This window comes from Danio aesculapii, chromosome 17, assembly GCF_903798145.1.
Source record: "Danio aesculapii chromosome 17, fDanAes4.1, whole genome shotgun sequence".
Taxonomy (NCBI): domain Eukaryota; kingdom Metazoa; phylum Chordata; class Actinopteri; order Cypriniformes; family Danionidae; genus Danio; species Danio aesculapii.
Genome location: NC_079451.1, coordinates 7,431,201 through 7,456,525, shown reverse-complemented (window position 1 = coordinate 7,456,525; position 25,325 = coordinate 7,431,201). Strand labels below are relative to the sequence as shown.

The window sequence follows — 25,325 nt, the reverse complement described above, 5'->3', positions numbered from 1 at the left end:
CTTTGTCTTTTATCAGTCTCGTTGCAAATAGCTTAGAGTGCAAGTGTGCACTGATGTATCACTTCACAGGAAGTGGGCAGAGTCATTTACCCATCAGTCATTGTGCCCAAACCTCAGGCATTTTATTCAGCTTAATTAACCTCAGAAGTGGTTACTGGGCAGTAAAAGGGTATAAAGCGCACCAGACGTGAATTCTAGAGTAGTATTATTATTGGTATGCTTGTTTGTTACGTAACAGGAAAGAAGGTATACACATCAATAAGCCAAACTGAAGGAATTGTAACGACACCAGATAATTTTGTAATAAATTTATGGGTTTCACATTTGATGTTTAAAAAAAAAAGAAGTAAATAGTATTACACTAGTGTTTAGACATATGCTAACATTCAATAATTGTAATTGTATACCATAAAAATATATGGTGAAAATGAACATGCGCTATATTGATATCATTTATTTATTACTTAAACTTGAAAAAACAGAGTTAAATTAGATTTTAACTTAGAAGGGGTGCACTTTTATTTACACAGGGCTTTGTAGTTTTGGATTTTGTTTTCTTTTAAAGGGCGCATATGAGGAAAATCAACTTTTGTAAGCTGTTTGGACAGAACTGTGTGTACATTCTCAGAAAAAAGGTACACTGTGGTACAAATAATGTTCCTTGAGGAACAGTTTTGTACTTTTGTAAAAGTTGTACCTTATATGGGACAGAAACTACCTCTTATGATACTGTTTTGTGCCTTTTATGGTACAATTGAAATGAAGGCACACAATTCATCACCTTAGAATTATAAGGTTCTATCTGACATTTTGGGCAAAATTGACTTATTGACATATTCTTATTAAAGTGTTTATGCAGACATTTTAGTATTGTAAAGCTAATCAAGTGAAGCTAATCAAGCTAATTTGTGTGTGACTCACATATCAGAAAGGCTTACCCAGAAAATAAACTTTATTATATAAATAAGTCAAATATTTTTGACTAAATATTTTTGACTAATGAGCTGTATTTCAGCAGTTTTATCCGTGTCTGTCACAATCACTGACTGCTGTTTATCTGACGTAACGCAAGACAAGCAGACAGGCACATGGGAATGGTAGCCGGGGAAAAGCAGCTCATTTGCATTTAAAGCCACAGGCTACAAAAACAGCCACACTATGCTCACACAGCAAAATGGGCAGATTCTGGAGGCTATAATAAATATTCCGATGGGTATTTTAAGCTGAAACTTTACAGACACATTCCAGAGACATCAAATACGTATCTTACATCTTGTAAAAGGGGTAAAATGGGTGCCCTTTAATAATGAAAACCTTAATTTAAAAGCTGTATGATGTGTTATCTTTGACTAATATTTAAATTAGTTTGATGATCTGAAACATTAAAGTGTGACAAATGTGCAAACAAATAAAAAATCATTAAGGGGGCAAACACTTTTTCACGCACTGTAGTTATCATTACAGTTAGGTTTCTAGTTACGATTCCTGATATAAACAGGCCTTAACTAAATGTTCTGCAGGGCAACTTCTACACAATCAGTCTTCAATGTATTTAGAAAGAGCTGTGAATAAAGCATAGGAAGCCTCTGTATCACTGCAGCATATGTGCTTTAATAATGAAATGGGGAAGTACATACACCACTGCAGGAACTCTTGGTTTTTGTGGTAATTCTTGGAGCTGATGGTGTCAGAGTCTGCATGAAAACAAGATTTGGTAGTATCTGCAATATACCATGTGCATCTCAAATATAAGACATGACTTCACCAGTTGCAATTTTCTTCTCTACACCTTAAATCGCAGACTACGTGAACGGAGGTGAGCTCTTCACACACTTGGTCCAAAGGGTTCGCTTTAAAGAGCAAGAGGTTACCTTGTACAGCGGGGAGATTGTACTTGCACTGGAGCACTTGCATAAGGTAAAAATTGCAGGAGAAATTGCACTCTTATTTTCACTCTTCATTCCCGGGCCTGAATGGCACCTCATTGGGAGAGAATAGCGAAAGTAGTTCCTTCCTTTGCTCGGGAGCTACTTCTTCTCTCTCCTGCCTACTCGGATCAATTCTTCACTCCTCAAAAAACGGCCAGGCCACACGCATCTGCAGAGCTCCAAATTTCTCGAAGGCTGTGTTTACAAAAAGAGGAAGAGAAGTGTTTTTAATGCACGCTTGTTCTGTGCGCTGCAGCCATTATTCAGAGTTGGCCTGAGGGCATCGCAGTGTTTTGGACCTTGACAGTGAGATTAACATTGTTTTGGTTCGGACTCACTTTTTGTCATCGCCTATTATGTTGTCATTTATTATTTATTAAAGTAAGGCTACATTTTCCAGGTGAATGACTGCATTTTATGACCTCAGCCAAAGTAGAGGGTTGTAAAACAGGCAGTTGAGTAAATACTTTTGCCAAGGACAAAAGAGGAAAAGGAATGTGGTGAACCATGTGAAGTATTTGGGCTCACATCTTAACATAAAAGCTTATTCGTTTCTGTTTTTTTATTCCTTTTTTTAGCTGGGAATCGTCTACAGAGATCTGAAACTTGAGAATATACTTCTTGATTCAAACGGTCACATTGTGTTGACAGATTTTGGCCTAAGTAAGGAATTTCATGAGGTGAGTTTGCAATTTTGAGTTTCTGCCAGTTTTATACATGTTTCAAAAAACTTAAAATATAAAGCACTTAGTTAGGTAAAATCCTGTCTTATACTGATAAGCTTATAAGTATTTTAGGCCACTGTTATCTTTACTATTCAACCTAACTCGGCTAACCTAGTATCAGTCTGAAAAAGATTTATTAGAGTTCGAAGTCAGATAAGTAATGTAAATTTAACCAGAATGTTCAAATAAGGCACATAAAAATCCAAAGTTAAATACTCAGCGGCCACTTTATTAGGTGCTTCCTTACTGGAAGTTGGATGCCCTTTTGCCTTCAGAACTGCTTTAATCCTTCGTGGCATAGATTTAACAAGTTACTGGAAATATTCCTCAGAGATTTTGCTCCATATTGACATGATAGCATCACGCAATTGTTGCAGAGTTGTTGGCTCTATTGAATTGAGTTCTGGTGACTGTGGAGGCCATTTGAGTACAGTGAACTCATTGTCATGTTCAAGAAACCAGTCTGAGATGATTCGTACAACATTTTTCTGATCTTATACTGTCCAATTTTGGTGAGCCTTTGCGAATTGTAGCCTCAGTTTCCCGTTCTTAGCTGACAGGAGTGGCACCTGGTGTGGTCATCTGACCTCTCATTCGCCTCAAGGTTCGACGTTTTGTGCATTCAGAGATGCTCTTTTGCATCCCTTGGTTGAAACAAGTAGTTATTTGGGTTACTGTTGCCTTTCTAGCTGCTCGAAACAGTCTGGCCATTCTCCTCTGACCTCTGTCATCAACAAGGCATTTGCATCCACAGAATTCCACTTACTGGATATTTACTCTTTTTTGGACCATTCTCTGTAATCTCTAGAAATGATTGTGCATGAAAATCTCAGTAGATCAGCAGTTTCTTAAATACTCGGACCAGCCCATCTGGCACCAACAACCATGTTGTTCTATTCTGTTGCTCAATTTGAACTGCAGCAAATCATCTTGACCGTGTCTACATGCCTAAATGCATTGAGTTGCTGCCATGTGATTAGCTGATTAGAAATTTGCATCATGAGCAGCTGGACAGGTGTACCTAATAAAGTGGCCGGTGAGTGTATATAGTAAATAATGAATGTAGGCATTCAATGACCTTTAAAATAACCGAAATCATTTGAGGTAGTCATATGAAACTGAGATGCGGTCAAGACCTCGCTAGATCTGCTTTAGCTGTGCTTTCCTAAAAATAGCTGTACTCTTTAGAATGTTAATCAACCAATCAGAATCAAGCATCCACCAGCCAGTTACTTCAGCTAACAATGGAAAGTTTAATGTTTCAACTGTACCACCATCAACACACCGTTTAATGCTTTATGAGATAAAGACTGCGTCCTCAATCAATCTTCCCACTTTATATTATTAGTAAATTATAATTGTAATTCTGCTGCATTAGGATACTTTTTTACATAATTCTGTAACAAACTGTTTATAATTCTGGTAAAAATGCAAGCTAAGGGAAAGCGTTAGAGATGTGTCAGTGTAGTATGCTAAAAACAGCCTCTTGTGTAACTGCAGCAGAATGTATGTCACTAAACCACTCTCTCTGAGCAAACAAACATATGTGGGAGCCATCAGATAAGTTGTTGTCCAGCCGGGGATAAAAAGGCTGAGTAAGCTTTATAGCACTTTACAGAAAATAACCAGCGTTCTGCATCATAAATGCTGCATTTAAAAGGAGTATGGCAGGGAAAAATGCATTCTTGTGCAAAAAACAGACATGCACTGATTTACCTCTAATTCAACAGGCAGTATACCACCTCACACAGTTGCCTAATCATTTCATGGAAATGTAAAAAATAATATTTAATGTTTAATTTAGTAAAGGTTTGAGTTTGGGAACTATATGATTTCTTGAAGATTGAAAGGTATTTATCACTTAAATGAACCACTTGTGTTTTTAATATAAAAGTAGCTTATTCCTGAAACCTTTAACATTAGCATTAGCAACATTAGCTGAAACCCATAACTTTAGCATTCTTGCATAAAAACATTTCTATATGGCTATATATAATTAAATTCAAATATAATTTTCTAATACTTAAATAAGTAACTACAGTACAAATTTAACATGCTCGTTCCCTCTAACCACATTCATATTTAAATAAACATATTTCTTTCTCGACAGCTGCTATGTAAATGTGACATCCTCACTCTCCCAAACACTTGGAAATATTTTAATATAAGTTTATATAATTTTTTAGCAAATGTGAGGAAAAACGTCTCCCACAAACACATTAAGCCTAGTGAAAAATGACATTTTAGTTATTTAAATCGTATCATAGAGGGTCTTTGTAAAGAATGGCTTATTAAACATATCACAGGTCTGCTGAATTATGGAAGCATTCATTCATTCATTCATTCATTCATTCATTTTCTTTTCGGCTTAGTCCCTTTATTAATGCGGGGTCGTCACAGCGGAATGAACCGCCAACTTCATTCCAACACGTTTTATGCAGCAGATGCCCTTCCAGCCGCAACCCATCTCTGGGAAACATCCATACACACTCATTCACACTCATACACTACGGACAATTTAGCTTTCACAATTCACCTGTACCGCATGTCTTTGGACTGTGGGGAAACCGAAGCACCCGGAGGAACCCACACGAACGCAGGGAGAACATGCAAACTCTACATAGAAGCGCCAATTGACCCAGCCGAGGCTCGAACCAGCGACCTTCTTGCTGTGAGGCGACAGCACTACCTACTTCGCAACTGCGTCGACATTATGGAAGCATATGAGTAGCATATTTAATTTCAAAATGTAATATGCAAAATGGCAATGCAATATGTTAAATGGCAATGTATTTCTGTATTTCAATTAGCAATTTCCGAGACACATGTGCAATGTTTGGTGCAGAATGAAAATGAAAATTAAATCCCATCGTTTGCATTTCTCATTTGAAACACGGTTTTAATATGTAAATTGGATCCACATTTTAATGCTTTATAAGTTGCAAAATTAAATTGAAAATGCAAAACACAAAGTATATTTGATGTGTATAAAGTACAAGCAGAAACTGTAGCAAAATGATCGTTTAAATGTTATTTGTCTAAATGCATTTGCACTCACGTGTAGGAAACGCAGGATTGCATTTTCAGCATAACACTGTGGGATGTTTGTAACAAAATTCATTTTGAAATGTAAAACACAAACGATTATGCAGTATGTTAATGCCAATGTATTTCTGTATTTCCATTAGCATTTGCCAAGACATGTGCAATGTTTGCTACAAAATGAAAATGAAAAATAGAGAATCCATTTTCATTTAATACATTGCGACGAATAAAAGCCGATGTAAAATGCATTCTGGGCTGGCCACGCCCACATATGGTGGCTGTTGCTGCAAGACGGGTATTATATTATGTCATCAAGGCTGCAGCGAGGACTATTTGGGACATTTGGCAGCATAAACATGGTAAAGTCTGTTCCTCAGTTGCTTCATGAAGCTGCAACACCCTCAAGCGTGAACTGGGAATTACTTTAGAAAACCAATCACCTCCTAGCTCAGTAAAATTGGTTTTAGGTTTGATATTCGCCGGACAATTGCGCACGCAGTTTTAGGAATCATCTGCAAATTACATTGATAGAACCAAAACGCACAGTAACACAAAGCAGAAATAAGTATTTCTAAAAGATTCCAGTAAGTGGTTAGAGGCCAGAATGATTTACTACAGATAGCAAGGATACTATACCTCTTACTATACGGTACATGCAAAGCAGAAATAGGCAATAGCTCTTGTCATAAGCATACAGTACACATCAGCTAAAGCACCAAACATGATACACTCCATACATATGCACAGATGATACACTCTATACATATGCACACATGATACACTCCATACATGATACACTATACATATACACACAAGTCAGGGTCTGGGATAAAACCCGAGTCTCTGGCGTGAGAGTCATGTAACCACTGAGCTACTGGGAGTTGATGAACAGATACAACGTAAGGCAACTTGCTTGCACACTCTATACATCTGCTCACATGAGAAACTCCATACATATACGCACATGATACATTTCATATATATACAGACATGATACACTCCATACTTATACTGACATGATACACTCCATACAGATGCACACATGATACACTCATGTATACAATACACTCCATACATATGCACACATGATACACTCTATACATATGCAGACAAGATACACTCCCTACATGCAGTTGATGATACACTCTATACATATACACACCATACTTATGTACACATGATACACTCCCTACAAATGCGCAAACATGATATACTCCATACATATACACCATACATATACACACAAGTCAGGGTCTAGGGTAGAACCCGGGTCTCTGGCATGAGAGGTGAGTCACGTAACCACTGAGCTGCTGGGAGTTGATGAACACATACAACGAAAGGCAACTTGATTGCACACATGATACACTCTATACATATACACACATGATACACTCCATACATATACAGACATGAAACACTCTATACATATACAGACATGATACACTCCATACATATGCACACATGATGCACTCTATACATATACACTCCATACATATGCACACATGATGCACTCTATACATATACACTCCATACATATGCACACATGATGCACTCTATACATATACACTCCATACATATGCACACATGATGCACTCTATACATATACACTCCATACATATGCACACATGATGCACTCTATACATATACACTCCATACATATGCACACATGATGCACTCCATACATATGCACACATGATACACTCATGTATACACTCTATACATATGCACACATGATATATTCCATACATATACAGACATGATACAGTCCGTACATATTCATACATGATACACTCTCTCTCTATATATATATACACTCCATACATAAGCACACATGATACACTCATGTAAACACTCTATACATATACTCACATGATATACTCTATACATATGCACACATGATACATTCTATACATATACACACTCCATACATTTGCACACATGATATACTCCACACATACAGTTGATGATGCACTCTATACATATACACTCCATACTTATGCACACATGATACACGCCATACATATACACACACATGATATACATTATACATATTTGCTTTCATACATATACACACATGATACACTCTATACATATACTCCATACATATGCACACATTATTCACTTCATACATATGCACACATGATACACTTATGTCAGGGTCTGGGATAGAACCCGGGTCTCTGGCGTGAAAGTTGAGTCACGTAACCTTTGAGCTACACATACACACAACACATACATATACAATACACAAACCATGTTTGAAATGAGAAATGCAAATGATGGAATTTAATTTTCATTTTGCACCAAACATTGCACATGTCTAGGAAATTGCTAATTGAAATACAGAAATACATTGCCATTTAACATATCGCATTGCCATTTTGCAGGTTACATTTCGAAATGAACTATGCTACTCATATGCTTCCATACTGAATGGGTGTTTTTGCTCCAGTGGTTGGTTTAACCAATAAAAGTGGGTTAGAAAGATTTAAAGGGAACATTGTGTTGGGATGAAATGCCAGTTTGAGAACTACTGGGAACATTTAAATAAGTTATTTAATTAAACAGGCCAACAAGTGTTTAATATTTCACAGCCATTGTTGTCATGAAATTTAAATCATCTTAGTACTAGTATGCTTGCATTTTCATGGCTTTTTTAGGCCTGAAAAGCATTCAAACATCATAAGTGATTCATTTTAGACTTCAGCTTTTCTAAATTTGTGTAATGGGTGTATGAGCAAATGTTGAAAGATCTGTATTGAGAGAGAGCTCTTATTGCATTGTTGTCTGGGATTTTAACATTGGGCCATGAGAAGTGCATTTTTTAAGTGAACAAATGATTGTTTATTCCTGCGGACCACCCAATATCCTGCACATGCAGGTCCTGGCATGTCTGAGATATTCTGTTTGATGTTTCAGTAGTTCACAGTGAACATTTTCTCCATCCCGTGGACACAATTACAGCACAAGGCTGTTTATTCAATGCTGTAATCGCTTATCATACATGTGTTGATCGCGCTCTTTGTTCTCCAAGCTTATATTAACTTTTTGTTTTTCTCAGTTTGACCTTTGTTGTACAAGCTAACAACCCATTTCAGCCAGAATTCCGTTTACAATGCGGTTTGAAAACACGCCTGCGACTATTAAAACTTTATAGCGTACATATAAATCGACGCACATAAAACAAGTCAATTCACCCGACAGAAATATGCTGATTATGAGATGCATAAAAATGAAAGCAATTAATAAATGTGTACAGGAATTTTAATTAAAAAAAGCCATGGGCTTGTGTCAGTGTTCCAACATGCGGCATAAATGTTAAACACTAGGATATTAAAGGAGATTGTTCCAGATGTTTTCATGGATTTCATTTTATAAATAAACCTCATAATTCGGAAAGCAGTTTTGCCCAATTTAGAAAGCACAGATGGTGCGTTTAGCCTTCGCCACAACAGCATCTATGTGCAGTAATGAATCATTCTAGTCTGAAGAGTTGTCTTTCCATAATTTATGTTTACTTCTCATTTTATTTTAACTTTAAAAAGACAGTTGCTGCATTCGGAGCTGCATACTCTTTAAAGCACTGGACTGTATTTGTTTAAACAGAATAATTTCGTTACCACTTAAAAAAACATTCTGTAGTAATATTGTGTGTGGTTTGTGTGTAATCGGGATTTGCTACATTTGTCATGTAGTCACTAGTGTTTTTACCTTCTTTTTGAATTCAGACATTTTTTTTTCATCTGTTACTGTGTTTACTGAGGACGTGTGATAATTTTGGATGAACCATGTGTTGCAATTGAAGTGTAATAAAAAGTAAACAGTGTTCAACCAGTGAAGGTAAAGAGATTTATAACAGTATCCATTTGTTAAGTGTGACGTCATGCGAAGTGGCTTCCGCGTCCAAGCACTCTATCAGACTGTATGGGGAGACAAATGGCAATAATAAATGCGTACAAATCAATGTAATGCTTTCGAAAATCATGATCGCAGTATATTTATACATTCATCCCTAATATCCGACAGCCAGAAAGTGATTAATTTTGTATAAATTGTTAAAATATTGGTGTTTGTGATGCAGCAAGTGCAGAGACTGCACTTTAAAAAAAGATTAAAGTGAGTAAACCAATTGCCCTAAAAGCAACAAGTTGACTTAAAAATGCAGATCTATTAAAAATAATGTAAGTAAACCCATTGTAACCCATGTTGACTTAACTTAATTTTTTGCAATGATGTAATTTTACTCATTTTTTTTTAAATACAGGTTAACTAATCGCTTTTTATAATGTGTTGTGTACACTATGATGTCATATAAAATTTACTTTAATGTGTGATATGAATAAAATGAATGGTCATAAATAAATATTTTCTCAATTCAAACAAGTAGCGGCTTGGACCCGGAAACAGTGTTTCAAACGTCACGACTTAACAAGCGGATGAACACTTCAGTTTCAGATAAAAGCTGTTCTGTGAGCTTTTTATAGAATCTTAAAAGTATCATGACTTCCACAAAAATATCAGGCTGTGCTACTGGGCACCAAATAAACATTTTAGAATGATTTCTTAAAGATCGATTGATTAACAGGGCTTTTGGCTCAGTTGTCAAATTTGGTAGAACATATAGTTTTCAATTTAGTTGAAAAGTTTAAGTAAAGTTGAACTAAACAGGTTTTTTTCGCAATAGCTGAGAGTAATTTTTCATTCATTCATTCATTCATTCATTTTCCTTCGGCTTAGTCTCTATTTCAGAGGTCGCCACAGAGGAATGAACCACCAACTATTCCAGCATATGTTTTACACAACAGATGCCCTTCCAGCTGCAACCCAGTATTGGGAAACACTCATATACACATACACTGTGGCCAATTTAGTCCATCCAATTCACCTATTGCGCATGTCTTTGGACTGTGCGGGAAACCAGAGCTCCTGGAGAAAACCCACACGAACACAGACAAAACATGCAAACTCCACACAGAAATGCCAACCGGCCCAGCCGGGGCTCGAACCAGCAACCTTTTTGCTGTGAGGCGACGGTGCTAACCAGTTAGCCACCGTGCCGCCCAAGAGTTTTTTTGTAAGGGTTAACCTTAGTATAAACATTTGACTAAAATTGAACTAAACAGGGCTTTTGGCTCAGTAGACATAGCGGAAAGGTTGCCAAGCAACAGTCACAGGCGTATGAGTATTTTACAACAGCTCAATCAATCAAAATCAAGAACTTTGACTATACACTTTATATTCATTTTTAGACCACACAATGTCAAGGTTTTTAACTTCAGAGGAGTTAAAAAAACAATGTATGGTGGAATAACTATATATTCTGACCAATTTTAAAGTTTTAATTTGCACAAAGTATTATTACACCTTCAACATATAAAGCAAATATTAACATTTTACTCAAACCCACCCATAATAAATCTACTAAAGCCAGAGGAACTGACATTTTCCAAGTGGACTTTTTTATTTAAAATGGCTGCATGTGCTTTTAAAAGATAGGAACTGTAAAAGAATGGTGACACGATGGTTCAGTGGTTAGCACTGTCGCCTCACAGAAAGAAGGTCACTGGGCTAGTTGAGTTCCAGCTGGGCTAGTTGGCATTTCTGTGTGGAGTTTGCATGTTCTCACTTTGCTTGGGTGTCCAAAGACATGCACTATAAGTGAATTGGATGAACTAAATTGGCCATAGTGTTTGAGTGTGTGTGAATGTAAGAGTGTATGGGTGTTTCCCAGTACTGGATTGCTCCTAGAAGTGCATCTGCTTCGTAAAACATATGGCGGAATAGTTGGGGGTTCATTCCGCTGTGTTGACTCCTGATAAATAAGGGACTAAGCTGAAGGAAAATGAATGAATAAATGAACTGCAGAAGAAACTTTAGAAAATTATGATGCATGTTTTAATTTTTTTTTTACATTATTTTGTTTTTAAAACCCAGTAAAATAAGTACTTTTGGTCTTAAAGGTAGAGAGGGCTTATTCCATCTGCGGCACTATTGAGTACATGGCCCCGGAGATCGTAGCTGGAGGAGAAGGAGGACATGACAAGGTAAAGTGAACCACTCAACCATTCATTCACCGCACTCAAGTGTTACTTAATTACATATGTTATTTTCTTAAGTTAATCAATCAAACGTTCATATATTACAAATGATGAGTGTCAATTAAAAGGGTTCTGAAGTATTGTGTGACACTGAAGAGTGAAGGAATGATGTAGAAAATTCAGCTTTGGTGTGAATGAATGGAATAAATGAATGTTCAAATATATATGTAAATGAGGTGTTGTGCTTCTGCAGGCGGTGGACTGGTGGAGCATGGGAGTTCTGATGTATGAGCTGCTGACCGGAGGCTCTCCGTTCACTGTCGATGGCGATGAGAACTCACATTCTGACATTGCAGAGTAAGACCAACACACACACACACACACACACACACATGTATGTTGGTTTTGGTGGTTTATGAGGACTCTCCATAGGCGTAATTTTTTTTTAATACTGTAAAAACCACATACTATATGACCCTTTCCCTAAACCCAATAGTCAAAAGAAAACTGTGGCAAATTTTTGAATGTGAAAAGTTTTTCACACACAATTTTCACTCAGCCAGCTCAAGCACTGCCGGTGAACTGTCATGCCATTACTGATGTCCATCTCCACTGCCTGACTGAGATACAATATAAAGTGGGTATCATACTAGGCAAGAAACATTTAAATAAATTCCATAGTTTCGCGCCATGTCTTTAAAATATGAACATTTACATTATTTTCAATAAAGTTTCTGGTGCTCGTATGCTGCTGCCGATGGCACTTGTGTTTAAACATCTCAATTTATGCTTGAAAAACTAAATTAATGCTAAAGTCTATTTAACTGATTCCATTTTACTTACATTACAACATGGATGCTGTAAAAGCAACTTTATGAAATTAAAAATAATCACATAAAACATTCATTGGAAGTTTATCAGTAGCTGAAAAACACTTTCAGTGCATAGGACACTCCATTGAAACACTCCATTACAAGGACATAAGGCATGTCCTCATAAACCACCTCAATGTTGTAATACCTAGCTCATGCCCAGGTCATTATTCAAATTGTGTCCTCTAAAAGCCCACAAAACCAGTACACACCCCCTCCCCCCACGCACATGCACACATACGCACACATAGACAGACATACTCAAAGCTGTGCGATTTGTACAGATGGGAATAATGAGGAAATGAACAGTTCTGGTTTTGATTTTGGTTCTTCTAGCAACTCTGGTTTCATTAATGATTCTTTATTGAAGTTGTTTATTGAACAAAATAAATTACACTTGAATAAAGCCAAATATACTTGTACACTTATTTAATTTGTTCATTTTAATAAAATGCAATCTCAAATCTAATTGTCTTAGACAATAGGTTACACAACAAGAACAGCTGTTTTTTATTTGTTTGTTATTTTCTCTCTGTCTTTCTCTGTTTTTTTTGTATGTTTGGGTTCATTCTGAATTAGCCATGACATATTTTGACCACTAATTAAAGTAGCAAATTTCCATGAAATTAAGTCACATCAAACTATGCTGCAATGGGTCATAATAGAAGTGTGGAGAGAAGAAAAATACAATTGTGCTGCGTTGGTGTTTAAGTAAACATTTGAAATTTATTCTATCATTTAATATCGCAATAATGTAAAATATGCTACCAGTAGTTCAAATTATTATTTTTTAGAAACATTATGGCCTGGTTTCACAGAAAGTGCTTAGACTAATGGTGTACTCACACTAGGCACTGTTGTCTTGAACCGTGCCCAGGTCCCCCCTCCCCTCTCCCCCTCGGCCCACTCTTATGCCATTGATGATGCGACTGTTCAATTTAACAGGAAGAGAAGCGCTCTTGCTCCGTACAATGGAGATTGCTTTAGTTATATTATTTTGTATTATTTAAAAGGTTTGATATGTGACACACTGTCAAATCTCTTGCTAAACAGATTCACCACTTTTGACGCTCATAAATGATGATGAAAGTCAAAGTGCTGCACGTATTAAGAGGTTTGCTCATGTACAGCGGGGAATTTGTATCCTTAATAAACTCTGACAGTTCGTATTCATTGAAAAATAAGAATGATTCATAAATTCATATGAAATAGTCCCTTAAAAGTGACGTCACGTCTTCAGGCTTCAGTGCACTCAGACTACAAACATACCGCAGCAAAGCCCAACCGAACCATGCTTTGGCACACCTCTTCCAACTGGGCCAGGGCTAGCCAACGGAACCATGCCTGGACCCGATTTGGAGCACTCACACTTGTCAAATGAACCAGGAAATGGGGGTCAAATGTGCCTGGGCACGGTTCTTATAGCCTAGTGTGAGTACACCCTAAACCAGGAGTAGGTTTTAGTTCAATCAGGACATTTAAGTATTTTTTATAAATGTGCCTCAGAAAAATAAACAATACTAGTGTATAAATTGAAACAAATATATTTTAAGATCAGTAGATAAAAGTTACTGAAAAAAAAAATTCAATCTGTCTTTAATTTTTGTCTTCCTAACAAATCAATTAATTTTAAAGCTTTTTTCTGATGGTATTAATAAAAAAATATACGATTTTGTGAGTTTCTTTTGAGATTTTATGATGTCCAGCCTAAACATTCATTCATTTTCTTTTCGGCTTAGTCCCTTTATTAATCAGGGGTTGCTACAGCGGAATGAACCGCCAATTTATCCAGTATATGTTTTATGCGACAGATGCCCTTCCAGCTGCAACCCATCACTGGGAAACATCCATACACACTCATTCACAGACATACACTACGGCCAATTTAGCCTACTCAATTCACCTGTACCACATGTCTTTAGATTTGTGGGGGAAAACGGAGCACTCGAAGGAAACCCACACGAACATGGGGAGAACATGCAAACTCCACACAGAAACGCCAACTGACCCAGCTCGAACAAGTGACCTTCTTGCTGTGAGGCGAACGTGCTACCCACTGTGCCGTGCAGCCCCCAGCCCAATCAGTTTATTTAAAGTGAAATTGAAACTTTGCTTGCAGAATGGAATGTTTTCTAGGATTAAATGGCCCTTTAAAACTACTGCTTAAAATGACACTATTTGTTTATTTATTTTTAAGTCAAATAGGAAGCAAGAATGAAGTTTTTATTCATCTTTATCTCTCTTTTTTCCAAACAGGAGAATTATGAAAAAAGATCCCCCATTCCCCAAAGACATGGGGCCTCTGGCCAAAGACATCATCCAGCGACTGCTAATTAAAGACCCAAAGAAGAGACTGGGCTCTGGCCCTTCTGGAGCCCAGAATGTGAAAAACCATCCATTTTATCAGGCAAGACAAAAGTACCCTCCGAAAATGAGTTCTCCTGTCATTTTGTTGGCCTGTTAAAGATAATTCACATTCATTCAGGATATGAGGGATCAGCGACAAAAATATTTGACTCTTGTTGTTTCAGAAATTGAACTGGGAGGATCTGGCTGCCAAGAAGGTTCGTGCTCCGTTTAAGCCCGTGATTCGGGATGAGCTGGATGTGAGCAACTTTGCGGAGGAGTTTACTGAGATGGACCCGACATATTCACCAGCAGCACTGCCAAATAACTGTGACCGCATCTTCCAGGTAGTGCAAATAATGGACAACATTATTGTGTTATAATAGTTGTGTAATGGAAGACATGCTTGGTCACTGCAGGTTATAACTTCCTGAAATGTTTTAATATTGTGCAATATTCCAATATTCAGCTACAGTAATAACAATAATCCTTGCTAATTTTGATGTTGGGTGCATTCCAAAAACAAAAGTGTGAATGAAAAGTGGACTGAAGTGGATTTAAAATATATTCAAATATTTTTTATATTTTAGTACTACTATAATAACTAGTACAATAATTATATTTCTTTCCACACCTGTCTAATATTTATTTGCAAAGCCTTAACTGGTATGATAAAATAAAATAAAATAAAATAAAATAAAATAAAATAAAATAAAATTTAATTTAATTTAATTTAATTTAATTTAATTTAATTTAATTTAATTTAATTTAATTTAATTTAATTTAATTTAATTTAATTTGGATTTTAATTTAATTAAATTTTATTTTATTTTATTTTTATTTAATTTTGATTTAATTTTGATTTAATTTTAATTTAATTTTGATTTTAATTTAATTTAGATTTTAATTTAATTTTGATTTTAATTTAATTTTGATTTTAATTTAATTTAATTAATTTTTATTTATTTAATTTTTATTTAGTTTCATTTTGATTTATTTTAATTTTGATTTAATTTTAATTTAATTTGGATTTTAATTTAATTTAATTTAATTTAATTTTTGTTGCATTTTACAATGGAAGTACAATTTCAGGAAACTCGTTTAAAGGTTTTCTGGCTGGTGTAATTTATTTTATCCTAATACTGTATTTATTATTCCAGTGAAAAATATCAGTTTATTAAACTACTGTTATTAAATATTTATAGATATTATTGCATTTTAAAATAACTTAGTAGATTAAAAATGTCAAAATTGACTTTCATTTTGATCAATTTAATGCATTTATCCACACAAGAAAAGTACAATTTTGCAATAGGATTTTGAAGTGTATGCAGAGTTCTCATATTAGCTTTTGTAGCAAAATCAACCCAAACTGTTCAAGTATCAGCTGATTTTTTTTATTTTTTTTACCGGCACAATATAGAAAAAAGATGTCATAATGTTGATTCTCACTGTGCTTCATTTATAACACACTGAAAATTAATTTCTGCAAATGAGTGGACATTTGATTTCGCATTGGGATGTAAATGTTCAGTTAACCCTCGGTTATTAGTACGCAGGAAATACTGAAGGAGATATGGGCAAGTCAGCCTTTATAATGATCACTTACGCAACGTGCGCCCGGCTGTCTATGTTGGTATTCAGAGGAATTAGAGAGCTGTTTGGAGATGTAATTATGGTGATATGGAGATGGATTCAAGCATCAGATGTGAATGACTATTTTTGATGCGGCTTGATCCATAACGTTGCCTATAGCATGATGCCAGCTGAAATGGGAGGCTGCGAAAGAGATGGTGTCTATGATTGCCTTCTGAATCCTTCAGTCTGGCGGATCAATGCCGCCATTAAATGGCTCTGTCATGGAATAAAAGGTCGGCGTCTGCGAGAACAACCATGTCTGGCTCAATTACTCCTTCAACCTTTGATTACCAACTTCATCTTGGCTTTTCTGAGCGTTCGGCTTTCATGTGCGCTGGAATTTTGATCCTTCGTAATTCTCGGGCGGTACAATTGCAGCGACGTCTGCAATGATAACTTTGCGAAGCGCTCCAGCACGCGCACACACACACACACATATGCATAGCCGCATATAAACCCAGCCACCCCCTCACAAACTCCTCACAAACTGAAATTAAGCTGCATTAGAGGACTGTGATAATTTGAAAAGCAGGGCAATCAAATACCTTGGCTTAGCAATTAAAAGCATTTCAACCATTCATCTCCTCATCCTTCCGTCCAGCCATCCTCTCATCCCGCCAGCCACTCCTCCACCCATGTATCACACAGCTGCAGTCTGGCCGCGTAAGTGGGACATGGGCTTTATTTAGATGATGCAGTCGCATGCAAACAATGTGACTGGAGTCCCTTAACATGAAGGATTAGCAGAAATGCGAAAGGTTACGCTGTTTGAGTTCCATCGGTGACCCTGAAACTTCACCCGCATTAGTTACTTCTTCTTTTTGTCATTGTGTTTATAGATGTTTGTGTCTGCAGGGCTATTCCTTCATGGCTCCCTCTATCCTGTTCAAGAGGAACGCGGTGATGGATGACCCGGCTCAGCTGTGCGGTGGGTCAGAAAGACCGGGCTCCGCTGCTGTTGCCCGTAGCGCCATGATGAAGGTCAGTCTGCATAATCCTGTGTTGTAGGAAAAAACAAAACATTGCAACATTTAAAAGCTGTCGTGTGTCCATTTTTTTATATAATTTTTTTTTCAGAAGGTCATGAATCGAACTCATTAAATAATTCCTTTGTTTAGCTTTTATTTTACATTCTTAGGTGATACAAAACACAGACGTTTCGGCACAATGCCTTCCTCAGTGTGTGGCACAATCCTCTCACTCCAATTTTTATCCCACAGTCAATCACATTACGTCATTAGTTAGACGGCCACTCAATTATTAAAACATTTCCATTTTCATTTCAATATACTGTAATTAACCACACAAGAAATGTTTACCTTCACCTTTAAAAACATTATCTTCATTGCACAGGAAATTAACTATAATTATATATATATATATATATATATATATATATATATATATATATATATATATATATATATATATATATATATATATATATATATATATATATATATAATATAATTATATTATAACTATAATAATTATCATCATTCACTTATTCATGTCTACATCAATGCAATGAAATTCCAACAGTTCAAAACATTAAAAATACATTTTCATCTCATTATTTGTATCATTACATATTCAAAATCCATAACTCACAATAGTATAGCTAAAAAAGCACATCGTCATTATGGGGTATTGTGTGTAGAATTTGAGGAAATAAATGAATTTAATCCATTTCGAAATAAGGCTGTAACACAAAAAATTTGGAAAAAGTGAAGCGCTATGATTAATTTCCGGATGCACTGTATTGATATACGCACTAATACAAACAAGAAATTATCAGAAAAACATAATTATACACTAAATAAATATATAGATAAAAGGTAAAATACCAAATATATACATACACAAAGATATACAAACATAAGATAACATAAAAAATATTAATAATAAAAAACAAAAACAAAAGAATAAACAAATCAATAAATAAATTAATTATACAAAGAATAAAAAGGCAATTAAGATATAGGTGTCTCCTTAAAAATGTTTAGAAAAGGATTACAGACTTTCTGGAACTGTTCTGGCTTTTGTTTTATTGTGAACCAAATCTTTTTCCATTCGAAGAGCATATAAGAAATCAAAAACCCATTGCCGATAAGAACGGGGAGCTGCTGACTTCCAGTTCAGTTGCAAAGGCTACACTATTGGCCTGTAATGAATTTAATTCAACATATTCTAGCAGGATTCCAAACAGTGCTGTTAAGGGAATTGGGTCTTTTGATAGTGAAAAAACAGCAGAAAAACACCTAAAGATTTAGCTCCCCCAAAAATCAGACAGTTTCAAACAAGGCCAGAAAGTATGTAACAGTGTGGCTGGTTCAGTTGTACAGTGAAGGCAAGTTGGGTCAAGATCAGGGTAAAATTTTTTTCAGTTTAGTACAGTTTAGTACACAGTTGTATCCTGTGCACGACTTTTCTTCAATCAATTATTTCTTCAATCAATAAATTCAGTTCCTCCTCCCAAAAAGCCCTCAGTACATGTGTTGAGGGGGACTGTTTTGTGTTTTAAAAATAGTAAATATTTTAGATATAACCCCTTTTGAAGAGGTATGAAGGTGGAGTTTATCATCAAGTATACTTTTATTTGTCACAATGGGAAAATTAGAAAATTTGCTTATGGATAAATTTCAAAATAAATGAGAATTGGGTAGGACAAATTTTTCCTGAAATTGAGTAAAAGATGCAAAATTGTCACTTATAAATAGCTTATCAACTGTAATAAGGCCGTGTTCCCTCCAGATGTTAAAGGCCCCATCTATTAAAGAGGATAGAAAGGATATATTGCAAAAATTTTGAGCAATAGTAGAAAGGTCTTTCAGGTGTAGAGCAGAGCGAAACTGAAAACAAATCTTTGATGAATGTTTAACAACTGGATTATTTTTAATAAAAGAAAAATGTTTAAAGGGAAGTGGTCCGCAAAGTAAGGAGGTTAAAGTTGCTGGGTTACAGGAGGTGGCTTCCTTCATCACCCAAGAGAATTCTTTATTTGCAAATCCTGCGGTACCCAATATAACAAGTTTGCTGCCCAACAATAGGTTTGAAAATTTGGCAAAGCTAGGCCACCCAAATGCTTTGGTTTCTTAAGATGACTTTGATTAATTCGTTTTGACTTATTCCAAATGATGGAGGAAATATTCTGATGCGAGACTACTCTTTAACGTTTTTTTAAATATTGGTTTTATGCAGTTTTAAGTTAAATGCTTAAGTTTTTGTTTATTTATTAGATTTTTTTTAAAAGTTATGAAACTGTTTAAAAGCCATGGAACTATGCTTAACATTGTACCTTTGTACTTTTATTTGATTGCATAAATTAAGTGACTTTTAGCTCTTCCTCAAACTATCATTAAAGGTTAATGGATGGATGGTTTAATTATAGATTATACTATTAGAGTAAAAAAACACTATGAAAAATAATTATGAACAAATTAAAGCATTTTCTGATGTGAGAATGGAAAAAACTATATGCAAATATTACAGCAGCTTTTTATTTAGTTCAATAAACCTTAATTAACATTATAAGTACATTTTGGGGGAAATATAAAAGCTAGAAATGTATAGTACACAGTCTGAAGTAACTTGATGTCTTTTCTTTCACTTTTCTGTCAAACTGAAGGACTCTCCATTCTACATGAACTATGAGATGGATCTGAGGCATAACGCTCTGGGAGAGGGAAGTTTCTCCATCTGCAGGCAGTGCACTCACAAGAAAACCGGACAGAAATATGCTGTAAAGATCGTCAGTAAAAGGTACGGGCTTACTAACAGTCCGGTTGTCGTATTTAAAATGAATTCTTATCATAATATGGAAGGGATTTGTAGCATTTGTTTATTGTTTCACAGAATGGAGGCCCAGACGCAGAAAGAGATCGCAGCTCTCAAACTGTGTGATGGACACCCCAACATAGTCAAGCTACATGAGATCTACCATGATCAGGTATGACAGTGTTTGAAACTGAAACCTAGAGCTGCACATCAAAGGCTTTTTCAGTCAAATAACTGGGCTAGCCTGAATAAGTTTGAACTCTCTTTGTCCTCGCACCTGCCCCAGATTCCCTCCTGTTCATAAACTCGCCTCATCCTTTTCATTGCACTTCGTCTCAGTTACCGTTTAGTCTTTATCAGATGTGGTACCAAAGAAGGTTAAAACTAACTGAAGCAATAATAACACTGAAACTGGTCCTGTTTAGTGATTTAACAATCGTCCTTGCACTCTTTTACTAAAGTTATAGCATAGCTTAGCATAAATCATTGAATCAGATTAGACCATTAGCATCTGGCTCAAAAAAAATTAAAAAAGTGTTTTGATCGTTTTTCTATTTAAAGCTTGACTCTTCTGTAGGTACATCGAGTATCAAGGCATTTTTGAGCGAGATGCTAATGGTCTAATCTGATTCAATGGTTTATGCTAAGCTAAGCTAAAAGTGCTCCTGTTAGATCTGGAGATCTGCTGACTGGATTAAAACAATTGTAAAACCCAACTGTTTAACTGTAACTTGTAAAACAAGCCTATTTTTAACAAAAAAGGAGTGCACTAACTCAAGCAATAACACTAACTGGTCCTGTTTAGTGATTTAATAAACACCCTTACACTCGTTTACTAAAGTTTCTTTTTCATTTTCTGAGGTGCAAGTGCTCAAAATGCAGCAAAAGAATAAAAAGTGTATCATCAGAATTTAACATCAAAATAGGCCCATTTTGTAAGTCCCCTAGAGTTGAGTTTTATCATTTTTTTATTTACTCAGCTAATCTCTGGTTCTGACAGGAGCACTTTTAGCTTAGCTTAGCAAAAATCATTGAATTGGATTAGGCCTGGCTCAAAATGATTCAAAAAAGTGTTTCGATTGTTTTTCCATTTAAAGCTTGAGTCTTCTGTAGTTGTATCGAGTATCAAGACATTTTTTAGCGAGATGCTAACGGTCTAATCTGATTCAATGATTTATCTTAAGCTAAGCTAAAAATGCTCCTAGATCTGGAGATCTGCTGACTGGATTAAAACAATCGTAAAACACAACTCTAGAGGACTTGTAAAACTAGCCTATTTCCAAAAGGGAAGTGAACTGACTCAAACAATAACACTGAAACTGGTCTTGTTTAGCGATTTAATAATCACTCTTACACTCGTTTACTAACGTTTGTTTTTCATTTAGAGGTGCAAGTGCTCAAAATGTAGCAAAATAAAAAATGCTTAATCAGAATGTAACATCAAAATAGGCCAATTTTCTTCTGTAGGTTCATCGAGTATCAACACATTTTTGAGTGAGATGCTAATGGTCTAATCTAATTCAAAGATTTATGCTAAGCTAAGCTAAAAGTGCTCCTGCTAGATCTAAGTTTAGCGATTTAATAGGGTGCAAGGTGTAATTGGTGCAAGTGCTCAAAATGCAGCAAAAAAATAAAAAGTGCACTATCAGAATTTTACATCAGGATTAATTATGCAAATCTTATCATGCCCTTATCTATCCTGACCTTGAATGATTGTTATCATTATAAATCTAAACAAAGCAAGTACACAGTAGACTATAAGCAGATTGAGTATAAACAAACAGACTATAATTTCACTGGGAAGTTGAATTTTACTGCAAACTTAATGCTTGAGTGTGCCTTGTCAAAGTCAAATTCTAACTTGTGAGATATATTCAGAAATGTGCTGAAAAAAAGGCCAGAACTGTGAAATAAAAAGTCACAATTTCTTTTTTTTTTTTTTTTGTAGAAAGGGCTTCTTTACTTCTTTAAATTAAAAATGCATTTCGATGGCTGCAAAGAAACATTTGCAGCGGCCTTTTTTGGTCATCAGTGTCTGATATGATCTTTCAGAAATCATTCTAATGCTGTTGTGGTGCTCAAGAAAGATTTCTTATTGAAAACAGCTGTGCTGCTTAAAAGGTGGACTTTGAAACTTTACTGTCACTTTTTTTATTGCATCTTTTTATTAACATTTTAACTATGAATAACAAAACACATATATAAACCAACAGACAATGCCCGTTTTAACAATGCTAAAGACAAAATAAATGATATATATTAATAATTAATAAAATAAGTATAATAAATAATATTTATTATTAGTATTAATTTGTATTATAAGTAAATATAAGTTGCTCAGTGGTTAGCACTGTCGCCTCATAGCAAGAAGGTCACAGGTTCGAGTCTTAGCTGGGGCAGTTGGCATTTCTGTGTAGAGTTTGTATATTCTCCCCGTGTTGGTGTTGGTTTTCTCCGGGTGCTCCGGTTTCCCCCACAGTCCAAAGACATGCTCAATAAGTGAATTGAACAAACTAAATTGGCAGTATGAATGAGTGTGTATGGATGTTTCCCAGTGATGGGTTGCAGCTGGAAGGGCATCCACTGCGTAAAACATATGCTGGATAAGTTTGCGGTTCATTCCGCTGTGGTGACCCCTGATAAATAAAGGGACTAATTTTCCTACAGCTTTCTTCGAACCGCCAACTATTCCAGCACATGTTTTACACAGCAGATGTAAGTAAATAAATGAATGCACAATAAAAAAATATAAAGATATACTGTATCAATTTAATGCCTACTTGCTGAATCAAAGGAATTTTTTATTCTTTAAAAAATAAATCTTACTGACCACCAAAATCTTCTGAATTGTATTATATTTTATTTGTATTCATTATTATTATTATTATTTTTGTCATTGTTTCTAGTTTATTAGGCTTTTAGCCATAAAAGTGTACATGTGTATGTATATTCCAGTATGTTTCAGACATCCTAATCCATCGTCCTATTCATTAGCAGGATAAGCTTGAGTCAGTAGGGCAGCTCTTTAGATCTGTAAAGAGTGTGTATGTGTGTGCGTTGCCCACTTGTCAATTGGAGGTTATCAACCCCCACCGTCTGTACCCAGTGCCGTGCCCCAGATGAAAAGCAGAGCCGCCCTGCCCCGTCAGGGTCTTTGTTCCTCTATACCAGAGATAATGAGAGATATTAGCTTGCTCTTTTTCATTTGCCTTTCATTTCTCTTTTTTCTTTCGTACGCACACACAGATACACACACACATGCAGTCTTTTCTGTCTCATCCCACCCACACGCAGCACACAAACACTTGTTCTGCCGTTCACTTATTCACACTCATTCAGCGCATAATGAGACTGAAGCCCATTTTTAAAATCATCTTAAACCTGAACCTGAACCAAACGTTTTTGCAGCCCTTCTGACTTTGCATCTGTGTCAGAATATACAGCTTTATGTTTTATAATATCAGTCTAAAAAGAAATTGTAAAAACTTTATGTAATATGACTGCGGTATACATTTTCTCACCATGAAAATAGCCAAAGAAGCTGGCATGGTGTTAACACAAACACTCACTCACTCATTTTCCTTATTCACTGCTTTATCAGGGGTCCACACAGTGTAATGAACCACCTATTACTCTTGCCTATGTTTTACACAGTATATGCCCTTCCTGCTGCGACACAATGTGGGAAACACACACATGCTCTCATTCACACACTACAGCCAATTTAGTTTTACCATTTTACCTATACTGCATGTCTTTGGACTGTTATGCTAACAACTTAGCCAGTGTGCCGCCCTTAAACACAAACAAACATACAAAAAATCCATCTGTGAGATTTGTATTATATTTTATGTTTTATTAGGCAGATTGATTATCTTTTTAGGGGTATTTTTGGATTAATCTGAACAGAAGTTGCATTGATGCTTATATACCAAGGCTGTTTATGCTGCTCTAAGGCGACATAAATGTATTGACATGTTTACATAATTCCATTATTATTTTTTGTTTACATTACTAAAAATCCACCATGTTGAAGAAAGAGGTGTACCTTAAAGGGCCATGAAACCCCCTATCTCTGCAAGGTGTTTTCAAACCTCTAGTTTGTAAAAAATCAGGAAAGTGGTTGAGTCCAGCTTTGTTTAGGTGGGAGTGGCGAGTGGCGAAAGAGGGAAGGGTTTGCTTGAAAAGGGGAGTTTCAGTACATACACGTGCTGATTTTCACAGCGGCAACAAAAACACAGACACAGGGGAGATAGACAGTGATTCGGAGAGCGGATCTGAAAGCTGTGTGAAAGTGGAGGATTTTCCGTCCATAATATTGTAGTGATATTACTGTAAACTTGACTAAAGTTTGCCATTTTGACTAAAGTATATCTTTTAAAAATGAAAGAATATGCCATCTGAATAAACATAAACAAAGAACACTGATCACACACTTACCAAATCTGTAGAGACACGACAATCAACATGAACTGGAACTTTTTTTGAAGGAAGACGAGTGGCAAGTCTCTATTTCACCATTTCCAGATTCAAAAAGCCCTCGGGTAAAAAATGTTCCTTGCAAACATATTTTTGTCACATATAATGGTGGTTTGTTCTGTAGACTATCAAAAAAATATATAGCCTAAAGGGGCTAATAATTTTGTCCTTAAAATGGTTTTGAAAAAATTAAAAACTACATTTATTTTAGCCGAAATAAAACAAATAAGACTTTCTCCAGAAGAAAAAAAAATATTATCAGACATACTGTGAAAATTTCCTTGCTCTGTTAAACTTCATTTGGGAAACATTTAAAAAAGAAAACAAAAATCAAAGGGGGGCTAATAGTTCTCACTTCAGCTATATATGAATGTCAACATCTCAAAAAATGTGTTTTGTGACCTTCAAGGTTTTTTGTTAACAATCTTCCTTTGATTCTTTCACATTCTTTGGTTTACCTTTATACCAATGGCACCG

At 35.7% G+C, this 25,325-nt stretch overlaps 1 protein-coding gene across 1 annotated transcript in view; it reads left to right on the top strand.

Annotated features, from left to right (window-relative positions):
- rps6ka5 (ribosomal protein S6 kinase, polypeptide 5) overlaps positions 1 to 25,325 on the top strand; it is a 49,902-nt gene that overhangs the window by 7,923 nt on the left and 16,654 nt on the right. The window contains exons 4-12 of the mRNA XM_056476847.1: positions 1,802 to 1,917; positions 2,507 to 2,608; positions 11,659 to 11,742; positions 11,990 to 12,093; positions 14,865 to 15,015; positions 15,140 to 15,301; positions 17,448 to 17,573; positions 20,221 to 20,354; positions 20,448 to 20,541. Coding sequence (XP_056332822.1) covers positions 1,802 to 1,917; positions 2,507 to 2,608; positions 11,659 to 11,742; positions 11,990 to 12,093; positions 14,865 to 15,015; positions 15,140 to 15,301; positions 17,448 to 17,573; positions 20,221 to 20,354; positions 20,448 to 20,541 — 1,073 coding nt within the window. The remainder of the gene's footprint in view (positions 1 to 1,801; positions 1,918 to 2,506; positions 2,609 to 11,658; positions 11,743 to 11,989; positions 12,094 to 14,864; positions 15,016 to 15,139; positions 15,302 to 17,447; positions 17,574 to 20,220; positions 20,355 to 20,447; positions 20,542 to 25,325) is intronic.